The 13136-nt window shown below is 51.8% G+C and overlaps 3 protein-coding genes across 5 annotated transcripts in view; 1 reads left to right on the plus strand and 2 right to left on the minus strand.

The window, feature by feature from the left end:
* The first annotated feature begins 1226 nt into the window (after positions 1-1226).
* On the plus strand, positions 1227-2380 carry SMIM22 (small integral membrane protein 22). 2 transcript variants are annotated; one of them, XM_080942454.1, is made up of 4 exons: positions 1227-1264; positions 1562-1694; positions 1779-1876; positions 2048-2380. In XM_080942454.1, the coding sequence occupies exons 2-4, from the start codon at positions 1571-1573 to the stop codon at positions 2087-2089; spliced, it is 264 nt and encodes an 87-aa protein (XP_080798580.1). In that variant the 5' UTR covers positions 1227-1264; positions 1562-1570; the 3' UTR covers positions 2090-2380. The 2 variants fall into 2 exon arrangements, with proteins under 2 accessions (XP_080798580.1, XP_080798581.1); XM_080942455.1 differs by having other exon boundaries at positions 1779-1861.
* Positions 2381-2456: 76 nt separating this feature from the next.
* Positions 2457-6985, minus strand: ROGDI (rogdi atypical leucine zipper). Its single transcript, XM_080942435.1, has 11 exons — positions 6902-6985; positions 6743-6814; positions 5902-5984; positions 5729-5783; positions 5139-5219; positions 4387-4482; positions 4027-4125; positions 3621-3734; positions 3474-3523; positions 3249-3375; positions 2457-2992 (listed from the first exon to the last, which is right to left on the minus strand). Exons 1-11 carry the CDS (start codon positions 6944-6946, stop codon positions 2951-2953), a joined length of 864 nt encoding a protein of 287 aa, XP_080798561.1. The 5' UTR covers positions 6947-6985; the 3' UTR covers positions 2457-2950.
* A 378-nt stretch (positions 6986-7363) lies between these two features.
* Positions 7364-13136, minus strand: part of GLYR1 (glyoxylate reductase 1 homolog) — a 31922-nt gene continuing 26149 nt past the window's right edge. For both annotated transcript variants that reach the window (XM_080942427.1, XM_080942428.1), the window contains exons 12-16: positions 12940-13041; positions 12099-12261; positions 11653-11832; positions 11257-11381; positions 7364-9092 (exon numbers count right to left, since the gene is read on the minus strand). In XM_080942427.1, the coding sequence (XP_080798553.1) occupies positions 9018-9092; positions 11257-11381; positions 11653-11832; positions 12099-12261; positions 12940-13041 (645 nt within the window). In that variant the 3' untranslated portion in view covers positions 7364-9017. The remainder of the gene's footprint in view (positions 9093-11256; positions 11382-11652; positions 11833-12098; positions 12262-12939; positions 13042-13136) is intronic.

Genomic DNA, 13136 nt, shown 5'->3' on the forward strand with positions numbered 1-13136 from the left:
GGGTCTTGCAGGCTAGAAAATCAAGAGACATCTATTCCCTACACAGCCCAGCAGTCTCCACTGGAGTCTGGCCTGTGTACCTCTAAGAGAACCGGATGCTCTCTACGGAGTTGCTGAGCTTGAGGTATGTTCCAGTCACAACAGACAGGAAGTCCATTAAGTGTATGCATGACAGTCCCAGCCTGTCTTCTTTCTTTGTTCCTTTCCTTCGCTCTCTCTCTTTCTCCTTGTTTCTTTCTCTTTCTTCCTTTCTCCCTCCCTCTCTTCTTCTGTGCATGCTTACACATCAACACGTGTGGTATGCTGTGCACGTGGAGGTGAATGGACAACTCGACAGGCCTCTCCATCCCTGTTGTCCAGCTCGTTGGCAGGCACCATTACCTGTTGAGCCATCTCGCCTGCCTCCCCAGTCCTTTTTAAATAGTCTCATGAAGTTCAGCCTGGCTTTAGATTATGTAGTTGAGGATAGCCTTGAACTTCTGGTCTTTTTTGTACCTCTAAGTAACCGGATTACAAATGAAGTTCACGTGGTGCTGGGCATCGAATCCAAGGCCTTGAGCACTGCAGGCAAGCTAACCAACTCGGCTACGTTCCCAGCCCCCAGTTTGCACATGTGGAAAAAAAAAAAAAAGGGAATAGTGAGTTTATTTCTTTGTAATCACTCTGTGAATAAGCCAGGGAAGGTGCGTGCTGTGTCAGGGGGCGCCTAACATTGGATACTCCTCCTCCCCAAAACATGAAGAGCCACACAGATAAGAAATTGTTGACATATGGCCATGTGTGTAGGCTGAGCACAGCATCTAGACTCTCAGGTGCCAAGAACAGTGAGATGTGCTTTCACTGGGGAAGGTCCTGGTTCCAAGGGCAAGGACCTCAGGCCCTTAGGGACTCTAACCCTCTAGAATGTGAGTCCCCATTAAATGCTTTTTAAAAAATAAGCTATCTCAGTCATGGTGTTTGGTCACGGTAACAGAAAAGTAACTAGGACATCTGGGATACTAAGAACAGTCGGGGGAGAAAAAATTTCAGGGTGTGGAACAAGTGCCAGTGCCCTGGCTTTCCTCCCTGGGCCCCTACTGGGCTCTGGCCTTTGCCTGGCAGCAGGCCCTGGAGAGGAGGGCGGGGCTGGTTACTAAGGTTTCAGGTGGTGCGGATCCGGAAGCAGGAAGCAGTGTGAGTTCCCAAGACCTACCTGGCTTGGGGGAGAGGGTGCCACTAGAAGCAGGTAGGGGCACTAGAAGCAGCCTTCCTAAGGAGAGAGGAGGTAAGGAGATGGTGGGGACTGCCCAGGTCAGGGTCAGTGTGGGTGGGGGCTAAAGGTCTAGGAAAGGGAGAGGAGACAAGCAGGTCTGGGGAGGAGATGGTGGAGAAAGGAACGGGGAAGGGAGAGGTTACTAGGTCTGGAGTAGAGGGTATGGGGACAGGAAGCTGGGGGCGGGGCTTATGGTGCAGAAGGCTGAGGAAAACAAGAGGGGTCAGGGGTCATCTCAGGGTAGGGTCAGACTGTGTATGGCCCAAGAGAGGCCTGGACTGAGGTGGTCCTTTTGGGGTGCTGGGGCAGGGAGCTGAGATGGGACTTTCTGCTGATGAGCTGGAGGCCACCGCAGAGGAAGTACTGGGGCGGCTGAAGAGCCAGCAGCTGTTCCAGTCTGAATGGGACATCGCTGCCTTTGTGGTCTTTCTCACATTTGTGGGTGAGTGCGGCTCCTCATCCAAGGCCCTACCTACCCTGGCGTTAGGGTGGTTGCCACATCTGGATACCTCTGTCTGGTCTCCAGGCACTGTGGTGTTGTTGCTGTTGCTGGTTGTTGTCCACTGCTGCTGCTGCTGCTGCTGCTGCGCCTCCCCCAGACTCCGGAAGGTGAGCCCTGGGAAGGTGAGCCTGGGAAGATGAACCTGGGAGTGGGTGCCCCTCAGAGAAGTTTCCAGAGGTGCCTCCCTCACACCTGCACTGGGACAAGCAGGGTAGGGTCTTCTGGAGAGGGTTGGGCAGAGCTTCAGAGTGTTATCTAGTGTCATCTGCGTGGCTCTTTTGTTTCTCTTGCAGGAAAAGTCCGAGGGCGTGCATAACTTGGCCCTGGAACCTTAATGCTAGCTTGCCCTTGGCATGGGTCCTGCTGGATGACGGTAACAGAGCCAGTGTTTGCCAAAGTCTGAGTCTGGACTGTGTTCTAACTCTGCCAGGGCCAGTGTGGTGGCTCGCCATGACGCACCCGTGTTTCCCCTTGTACACTGAACTTCCACTACCCCACGGGCCACTGGGCACAGGCTGTGATGCCAGCATTCAAGAGGCTGAGGCAGGAGGATTATGAACTCAAAGGCTGTGACATGGTGCTAGAGTAGGGAAGATCAGGCCATAGGAACACGGGAGACCACAGAGCACCAGGGACCTTCGACTTAGTCTCTACTAGGTAGGGAGACAGACACAGGTCTCCAGTCAAAATCTGATTTTTATTTCGTAGAGGTGGGTTGGGGGTCACAGAATAAATGGTTCCAATGCTGCATCTTATTTACAGGGGGGCTTCTTCCCCTACCACCCCCAGCCTAGGTCCCTCCCCACCCCTCCACCTCACAGAGTTCTAACCTATCCCTCGCTCTCTAATGGGAGCCGGGAGGGTGGGAGAGAGGAGAGGCCTGGGCTTGGTCCCACCCTCAGTCCAAAGGTTCCCAGAGTGTCCAGGAAGGCAGGTTCCGGAGCATGGCCACACCTCAGCTCACCTTCTTGACCGCTCCCCCTGCCCCCATTAAAAAAACAAACAAACCCAAGCCAGCACCCTTTTCTCCAAGCAGCTCATATTCACTTCCATCAGTACCACAGGGTAGTGAGGAGGGAGAAAAACAACTTGGGGGGTGTCTGATGGGGACAGGCACTGCAGGGGGTATGTGTTGGAGGGAGGGACTACAAGTCAGGGCTGCCCTCCAGGGAGGAGGATTCAGGCAGGCGGCTTGCTCAGAAGGGCCGGGAACTCCAGTAGCTGGAAAACACAGAGATCTGCAGAAGGTGGGGACGCGGTCAACAACAGGTTTGGTAGGGTGTCCACTGGCATCAGGGGGTGCGGCCAAGGGGGTGCTATACCCACTAGAACCCAAGTGAATGTTAAGGTTACAGGAAGGGACTGTGTGCGAGAACTGTTCTCTGATGATTGGTATGCATGCTATAATGGGCTTAAACTTGGGGGCACTTAGGAAGTGTGTGTGAGGAGTCCCCTGAATGGCCCTGCCCCCCTGCCCCACATGCCCCGACACACCTTATCCTTGAGCTGCTGGCAGAGCTGCAGGGAGACGGTGAAGTATACCAGGGCATCGTTGAGCCAAGGGACCACGCATTCTACCTTGTGTACGTGGCTCACCTCGAGGCGCTGGGAGCCCCACTCACTGGGGAAGGGTAAGAAGTAGGTCCCTGAGGGTGGGCCTGGACCCAGACCCCAAGAGCAGAGGGAACGGGAAGGAAGGGCCCGGTCCTGTGTACTTACAACATGGCCCCAGGGCTGTGGAGCACTGCTCCTCCGGCTGGGCGGAAGTTCTAGGCAGAAGCAGCAGAGAGTCCGTGAGGTCGAGCTGGAGGGTCCTCCGCAGTGCTGGGGAGGGGGGGCACACTGGGAGGTGGGGGAGAACTTTACCTTGGTGGAGGTGGGCTGCAGAGCGTGCAGCTGGTACACGGTGAGGCACAGCTTGTTGAGGTTGATGTAGACATTGACCAGCAGGTCAGAGGGTAGGGTAGGTGCAAACATCCTCTGGAGGAGGCAGGAGGGATGAGGCTCTCTCCAACTTTAGGATGTACTGCTACAGGGTATGGGATTGTGGGGGAGGGGGGTGGCCCGGCTCTATCCCCAGGTACTTCTCCATAAGCTGCGACACCAGAGGCTCCCTATCATCTCTATGTGCTGGCTGCTAGGTTGGAAGCCACTGGTTAATAGTAAATTGGGTTAACATATCCCAGAAAACTGTCCAGGCACAGAAGTCCCCCTGGCCGGACCTCTGAGCAGAGACTTCTTTCTTGGGGTAGGGACTGTCTGAGGTACTGACCGTGAGGCCACTGGCAGCAATCTCCGGCAGGGTGAGGGTGGCCGGGGTGGTGAGTCGGTTTCTGGCTCTAGTCAGTTGAAGCATAACGGCATCCATGAGCTGGGAAGGGGCAGGTGGACGCTGCTACTTGTGTAGTTAGCAGCCGGGGTCCCCCATGTCCCAGCCCCTAGCATCAGGAAGCAATATCTGTAGCTTCGGTTTTTGCCAGGTGCCATGGTTCGTGGCAGACGCTGGAATCCAGGTCATAACCTGATACGTGTGGGCAGACCTGGGAGTAACGACTAGGGAAGGAGCAGCTTCCAGAGAAGCCTGGGGACACAGGGGCACTGTCCAGGGTATGGTCTGAGACAGGAAGAGCACCTTGAGGACCTCGGCTCCTGTCTTGAACTGGTAGCTCTCATCCCGGTTTGCCAGGAGATCAATAGCTCGGCTCACGTGGTTCCTGGCATCCTGAATCTGGAAACAGCCCCCACCACCCACATAACCGAAGTCTGTCAGTTTCAGGGAAGCCACATTTCTGGGTCTTCAGCTGGATCCCAGAACATGGGGCCCCACTTAAGAGGCTAACCTCCCAGGAGAAGGTGTTACCGACTGTGGTCTTGATAACCTCCAGAGCTGGAGCATTTGAACCCGGATGGCCAGGTTCTGGACAAGCATGGCAGCCAAGGCATGCTGGCGCTTGGCCTTATGCAGTCACTGCTCAAAAGACAAGCCCTAGTACACTCACAAGGTAGTAAGTGTGCAGGGCTCAAGGGAAGAAGCAAGGAGAGGAGGCCTGTGCATCAGCTTCAGATCAGCCTGTGTGTGTTTACCCCCACGTGTGTCACATGGCCTGTGGGTAGGCAGGCGGTCTGTGCATGATTGAAGGTACATGGGGAACCCCTGTAGAGTGACATTCAAAGGGACCTTCGGCTGTCCTCACATGGCCAAAATCACAAAGGTAGGGCTGGTTTCACATCCCTAAAGTGGAGCAGGCTCCGGCGTCCCAAGGCACCACCTCCCCAATTCTGCTGTTTGCTGTGGTCACAAAGTCCCGCTGCCAGACTTCCCCAAGGAGGCCTTAGCTCAGGCTTGCCCTGGGGCCTTAGCCCAGGTTGGGAGGCGGAGCTCACCTGCTGCAGCTTCCATTGCTTGTCCTCCCGGAAGGCGAAGTGCAGCAACTGGTTGTTCCGCGGCATCTTCAAGTTCACATCCTGTGAGTTGATGCAGGGGATGGGTGTCTGAGGCCCCAGGCGCCTCAGCCAGCCAGTCGGGAGATAAACAGGACTGTCAAGAAATAGGAAACCCAGACCCAGGAAGAACCACAAGGGGTGAGAGGGGAAAGAAGCCGAGAAAGGGTGGAGAGGAGGGAGTGGTGTAGACTGAACAATGGAGAGGGGCTCCCCCACCTCCTCCCCGCCTTGAGGCTCAGAGGGTGGCTGGTTCAACTTGGGTGTGAGGTCAGCCTGCCTAGGCTCAGGGTCCAGATGCCAGGTTGAACTAAGTATAAAGCCACCCGCCTCTTGTCCTTTCTTGAATCTATAAGCATATCCCATGGGGTAGTGTGAAGGCTGCCTGTCACATTACAGACGTACAAGGAAACAGGTCAGAGAAGACAAGGGTCAGACCCAGGGTCACACAGCTAGCTGGTGGCAGAACTGAGATAAACGTCACTACTCATCACCAGCAGGGCTATTGGGGGATAGGATCTTGGGGGACTCACCGCCTGGCTGAGGGCATCCCCTTGCAGAGTCAGCACCCCCTTCACCTGGTCTGTGCTATAATACACAGGAGTCAGAGGGGTGACTGCTACTGCTCCCTCCCTTGACAGTACCACGGGCATTTCCTCCCTCAGGTGTAGACCCCTTCCAAAGGCTCCTGCCCAATCCAGCTTACCCACAGCTGCCCAGGATGAAGTTCTCCTGCTTGGCAGGACCCTCAGTGCTGGGGCCTGGGAGAGTGAAGCGGAGAGAGGCCTCCTGTGGAAGACAGGGCAGTCCCAACACTTCATCTCAGTCTGGCCAGTATTCCTTCCAAGGCCTAGGTACTCTGCCAGACAAGGTGGGCAGGCCTTACCTGGTTCCTGAGTTTGCTTAACCAAGCCTCCAAGACTCTGAGCTCAGACCTGTTCGTTCCAGTTCTGAGTATATCATGAGCAGGCAGGTGGGAATACAGAACAGACTCAGTACCTAGCTAACTGGAGTGTTGTGTTGTACTGAGAGTCACAGAACCACGCAATTAGTAGTCACAGTAACATGCTGTCCTAGGCATTTTGTGAGACAAGTTTATTTAATCTTCATAACAGCTTTGTGAGCCTGGTTAGGGCAAGGGAACAGGCTCAGAAATCCGGGTAATTTGGCTGAGATCACTTCAGAGCTCGGATTATCAGTTTTTGTTTTGAGACTGTTTTGAGACAGTTGTTGCATTATGGAGCCTAAGTCTGGCTTCTAACCGCGAACCTCTAGCCTCCCTCTTTGGAGTGCTGAAATCACAAGCTTTCACCACCACCCTGCTTGCTCACAGATGAAACGTCAGCTTCAAAGATCGTCCACACTCAAGACCTTGCTGCGCGCACACACTGCTTGTGTAATTACACGCCACCATGCCTGCGTCTGGACTGTACTCAGAAGTGGTTATCTGAACCGGCCACGCTCAGCAGCCACCTTAGCGCGACTCGCCGGACCCGGTGGATAGCTAGGGAGGATGGCAGGCCGGGAGGGACCGGCGGGTGCGTTACCTTGAGGATGTCCTGCAGCTGTCTCAGCACGGCGTGCACCTCAGCGTGCAGCAACCAGCGAAACTCCTCCTCCTGCGGACAGAGCGGCGTCAAACCCATCCCGTCCCTGCGACCCCCTGCTCGCCGCCCGCCACCCCCTGCTCGCCGCCTCCGCCCCACCAGTACTGCCCGCTCCGCGGCGCTCGTAGCCATCGCGGTCGCCATCGTCCTGGCCGCGCGCCGTCTGAGGTCGTTGTCAGGAGCTCGGCGCGCAGCGCCCGCCCCTTTTTGACCGATGGCAAATCAGGCACAAGCTCCGCCTCCAAGCAGGCTACGCCTCAAGCCACTGGCAACAGCTTCCAGTTCGGGCTGGCGGGTGAGTAGGCCGACAGGCCACGCCTCGCCATCGATCCGCCCGCTCCAACCCCTGTTCTTTAGCAGGGGCGGGCGTTTTGACCACCAACCCAGATCCACTGCTCACTGATTGGCCGGCGGGGACGCCCATTACCAAGTTGTTCCTGTACTTTATCGCTAGGCGGCCCCCGCCCAGCAGGGTTGCAAGGGGAAATGCTCAGCTGGGTTGGCTCCTACCTAGGTCCTTAAAGCATTTGAGCACAAGTGGCACAGTTATGGTACCAAGAATGTTTTATTTTTTTCTTGCAGTAGCTTTGTTAATTGCACAAAATCATGTTTTGTTTTTGCCATTTAAACATTATCACACAATCCTATTCTGAAAGACAAATGTTCATTAAAAACAAAGTGAAAATAAAAATTCACAACCTTAATTATCTAGATTTGTCATTTAAAGGAAAAGAGGGAGTAGGGGCTTTCTTACAAGCATTTTCACAATGTCACATTTTCTCCATAAAAGGAAAGGATTTCAAAATGAAAGGTGAAATAGCTTAAACAGAAATAGTCATAAAAAGAAACTTTACAGAATTGTCAACAATATTAAGACAACATTGACTAACCGGTTTCCTTATAGCATCTTCCCCACCCCCAACCCCAGGACCAAGACAGGCTGTGTCCAGACAGAAACTGTTCAGCATCCCAGTGAATGAGCAATTGTGCTGAACTTCACAAGCACTCCCTGCTCCATGCCCATGTCCTGAGATCCTTATCCCAGGTGGAAAAGTCAAATCGTGGCTTCAGAAATCCAAACTCATGAGGAAGGCTTCCTCAGGTGAGTCTTCTCTAGTGACATTCTAAGCCTCTCTGGTTCCCTCTCCAAGGAGAAATGCTAGGGCCTGGCAGAGGACTGGATCCACCTCTGAGGGGTAAGTTAGGTTAGAACAAGGCCCTAATTCAAGACTGTCCCAGACACGGGCAGAAGTGAGGTTCCTCATCAACAGCCCAGCCTATGAAATTCTCATTATTGGTGTGGGTCAGGCTGGGACAGAAATGTTCTCTCCATGGAAGGAAAAGGGGAAGAGAGGCATGCAGGGGACCTGTGCAGAGCAGGCTGAACATGTAGCCCATCAAGAGACTGCCATAACGGAAACAGGAAGGAGCTACCCCCACACTCTACTGCTCCCAATGCCCTTAAGATCCATTCCCATGGGCTGGAATGCAAATCCAAATAAAACCTCCTGGGAGGAACGGGCTCCAGGCACACAGACAACAGCCAGGGAGCTGAAGCCTATAATGGACTCTGCTCCCCATGAAGAGGTGTCTCTGTGGCTACGCTGGTCTCTCTTCAGTTCACAGACATTCTGGGAGCTGCTGTGCAATGGTAGTGTCTACAAAAAAATGCTCAGCTGGAGGTCCACAGAGCCTCCTCAGGGGATCTGCTGGTTCGGATGGCTGAGGGGCCTCTCTCCTTTCAGGGGTCCAGTGGGGGTCTCTGTCCTGGGGAAGTTGAGAGAAGGCTTCCTGTGCTCCCTGCCAATTCTAGTCCCTTAGTCTCTTGAGTAGAAGGGGCTGAGAAAGACAAGCTTGCAAGAACAGCCAGGCAGCAGTTTCTAGGCAGCTTCTATCCTGGGTGTGTGTCTGTGTGTGTGACAGAGACAGAACACAAGAGAAACAGAGAGACAATACATAGCCTACTGTTCCAGGGCTAATCAGTGCCCAGCTCAAGAGCTTCTTCACAGCCACCTGTAGAGATAGATCCTCTTATCCCTGGCCAGGGCCTCAGGGAGGGAGGGTGCTGCTGTGTACTGTGCTGATGCAAGTCTCAAAGTCTGTATAAAAGGAAATGGAGACAGGTGACTGGTCCAGAGCTAAGTCCCAGAACCCTGACCCCACACTGGGAATGGAGGTCAGAGGGAAGATGAGAGGGTATATGGGCAGGCAAGGCTTAGTGTATGTAGGCTCGGTACACGGCAGACATATCATTGTCAGACTGGTCCAGTGCCTTGGCTCTTTTGTATACCTGAAAAAAAAAAGAGGTAGAGGTTGGTCTCCAGCTACAGAGCTACTATGTGGAAAGAGTCCTGATTCCCAGAGGCATTTCCAGATGGTTCTAGCCTGATGCTTAGCAGGCAGGACCTGGAGCTTGGGGTATGTGGGTATGAATGCTGGCTTGATATGGGGCAAATGCCCCCTAGCCTGTGGGCTTCTGCCACAGTCCAATCTGAAGAAGAAACAGACACAACCCTCATGGCTTTATTGAGAGGACTACATTTACTCAGACACGCGAAGTGCTCAGGGCTGATAGGAGTCACGGTGGCAGCCCTTAATGCAGCTTTCTGAGGATTCTTTATTATCCCCAGGATCACTGTGCCCTACTTTCTTAAAAATGGCTGACATCTCCCAACCAGCCTCCCAAAGGCTCCCTTGAGCTTAACAACACAGCAGCTGTGCCCTCTGATGTACCAGTTCCCTGTTTTATTACCTTAGATCCTACATACACTACTGTATTTATTACCTTTGGTTTTATTCAATTTTGAATTTTATTTTATTATTTCATGTGTCTGTTTGCCTGCATGTATGTCTATGCACCATCTGTGTGCCTGGTGTTCTCAGAGGTCAAAAGAGGGGTTTGGATTTCCTGGAACTAGAGTTACAGATGGATGTGATCTGCCATAGAACCTGGGCCTTCTGGAAAGGTAGCTGGTTCTCTTAAGTCCTGAACCATCAGCTCCAATGTCTGGGGTTTGTGTTGAGACAGGCTTTCTTTATAGTCCACACTGATCTCATGTGTGTTTGCTTTTCCTTTTATCTTCTCACCATGTAGCCCCAGCTCTCCTGGAACTCGGTACATTATGCCTGGCTTATTTATTATTGTTTTAAAGAAAGAAAGGGCCTTACTTTGTAGCCCTGGCTGGTTCATTATGTACACTAGGCTAGCCTCTAACTCACACCGATCAGACTGCACTTCCTCCTGAGTGTTGGGATTAAAGGTGCTGTTGATTTTTATGTGTACAGGTGTTTTGCCTGTCTGTGCACACTCTTTAACTACTGAGCTTTTTTTTTCCAGCTCAGTCTCCCCCAAACTGTATTTATATACTCTTTACAGTCTTGTTTAAAAGCTTTAAGCTTATTTTGTGTTTCTTTCCATTAAAATGTGAGTGTGGTGAAGATGGGAGGAGCTGCTTGTATATGTTGCAAGCATATATGGAACCACATGTTCCAGAACCTAGAGCAGTGTCTAGCAGCAGAAAGTCATCCAAGACTCTAGTCACTGCATGAAAGCTTGAAAAGAATCAAAGCACCAGTGTGAAAGGTAATGGCACCTAGTTTTGCTGAGGCAATATGCAGCTGAACAGTGTAGGCAGAGCCACTATAAAGGAGAACACACAGCTCTGCCAGACCTGTTGACACATATGAAGGCTGAAGCCTGTATGAGAAGGGCAGAATTAGAGGAGAGTAACAGAGATTCTAGTCACAGTAGGAATCACATGATGTGGATCATCAACCACTTTGTTCATTAACTAAACAACACCAATCAGCACAAACTCACATTTCATTTTCAATTTTCCTTTCTTGTGGCACTAGGGATTGAACGCAGGGTCTTACACATGCCAGGCAAGTACTCTACCAAGATATTCTATCTCCAGTCCCTCCTTTTTAATCTCTGTTTTGAGACATACTCTCACAAAGTTGTGTAGGCTGGCTTTGAACCGGTTACTTCAGCCTTAGTTAGCGAGGGCCACAGGTATGTATGACCATACTTGGCTAGAAAAACTTTTTAGTAATCCACAGATTAAAGAAGAAATGACAAAGAAAATAATAATAAAGAATTACTGTGTTGAGAAGGAAATGAGCTCTCATGCTAAGGTCATAGATAGGTCTAGAACCCGTGCGTGTAGGGCTCCTCTACCAGGAGAGAAAAAGAATTCAGATCCTAACTTATAGATAGAACTAGTGCAATTCTATACGACGTTCCTTCCTTTTTTGGCTCAATGTAGTGAGAATAAAAGATGAAAATGAAAGAATTAGGTGTGGGGTCCCACCCTTGTAACCCCAGTGCCCAGGAGGTTGATCAGAAGGCCCTGTTCTCAATAAGGTGGGAAGAAAAGAAAAGCTAAGCTGAGAGAGCACGATGGAAATAACTAACTGCAAGGATCTCTCGGGGCCACTTGCTATCAAGTTACCTCATTGGCTGCAGCTGCCATGGGAGTGGGGTGGTTGACTGCATCACCCAATGCAATGGCCAGGCGGAGATCCTTCTGAATGTATTTCAGGTAGAAGTCAGGTTTAAAGTTTCCTTGTAGGATATCTGAAAAGGGAAAATCATTCACCACACATTTCAAGGTCTACATAAAAACTGCCTGCAGAGCATCAGGCTCACCTCCCCATATCCAAACGACTGAGGTCCCACTCTGGGGCCTCAAATACCATTTTTACTGTGTCTCTGGGCCTCCTCTGACTAGAAAGGGGCTCTTTAAATACAATGAACCATGAAAGGTCTCTCTTTCCTAGATGGTCTGACACAGTGCTCAGCTCTAATAAAAATAAAATTGCAAGAAGAGAGGTCAAAGGTGACTTACTTTGGCACTTCTGGTCCAGAAAGATGCTGGCCAATTGTCCCTGATTAAGGATGTCTAAGAGTGTCTGCTGTGACTGGCCTGTTACTTGGGCCAGTGTCAGCCCCTCAGCAATGGTGGCCATGAAGCTTCCTTGGACCATGTTCACAATCAGCATCATCTTGGCTGCATTGCCAACTTCACCTGCTCAGGAAAAAGATCATGTCCCAAGAATTCTATAGACAGGTCATCCCTACCTGAATTCGCCCACGCACTTTAAACCCTCTTTCATCTGTCCTAGACAGGACCAGTTCTTTTTCCTTCAGGTACTAACTGTGCCTGGCAGAAGAAGCCTTCTTTTAGGAAGCCTGGTGAGAAGGCCATCTGGGACAGACACTGCCACCAATGTAACTATTCTATTTCCAAGCCTTCAGAACCAACGTGGCCAGATAGGTGGGTAGGTATATTACCTAAAAAGAAGGAGGTCTTCCCCATTGCCTGGAAGCAGCTGCTGCAGTCCTCATACAAGCCCCTGTCTCCGGCTGCTAAGATCACCAACATCCCATCATTGGACAGTTGCTGATTCCCTGAGACTGGGGCTTCCAGAAAGCGTCCCCCTCTGGATACAATCACCTGTAAGGAAAACCATAGCTTCTGATTGGTCTCACTTCTCCAAGTATGGAGGAAGGAACATCTTTGAGGGTCATGGTGTCTCATAGAATATGTTAGCATGTTGCTATCAAAAGTCTCAAAGCCAGCAATGTACCAAAGCCTACTATTGCAGTGGGTCAGACAGGCTATCCTTATACAGAAGTTGAGTCACAAAAAGTAAGGGAGGTGGTGTCTCTATCTTCTTTCCCAATATTTTGATTCTCAGAGATCACAGGGCATATACGACCGTAGAGATGCCTGGGTTCAACTGCTGCCCTCTGGGTCCTGCCCATCCCTGAATTCAGCCACCCTCAGTATACAAGTGGGCCCATGAGATTGGGAAGAGGACACTATACTAGACTCAACTGTAGACAGCTGTTTAAGCCAAAAAGGCCACACTGGCAGTCTGGAGGCGTCTCACTGTAGGAGGGCTGACAGCATGGGACCTCCTGTCTACTAGCCTGCAGTGACCTTCCATGGCCGTTCCAACCAGCTGAGGTTCTGAAGGGGGACAGTCAAGAGACTAGTCCCAAGGCTCCCGACGTCCGCTCTGGCTTTGGCTCTAGTGTAACCAAACTGCCCGTACTTGGGTGTGGTCAGCCTGGGTCTTGGGCTCCCACTGAAAAGATGATCCAGAGCCAGCCTACACAAGGCTGCTACCTGGGCCAGCTCGGTGACTGTGTCCGCATCCACCGTTGACATGTCCACATAGCACTTCCCGGGGCGGATTCCTTGCAGCACACCGCTGGGGCCCAGCACCAGCTGTGGGGACACAAGGAAGAAGCAATAGCCCAGGTTTGTAGTTAAGTGCTCAGAAGTCCCTGAAGAACACAACCTGTTGGTTTTTTGGAGTTCAG

The sequence above is a fragment of the Micromys minutus genome (assembly GCF_963924665.1).
Source record: "Micromys minutus genome assembly, chromosome: 31".
NCBI lineage: Eukaryota > Metazoa > Chordata > Mammalia > Rodentia > Muridae > Micromys > Micromys minutus.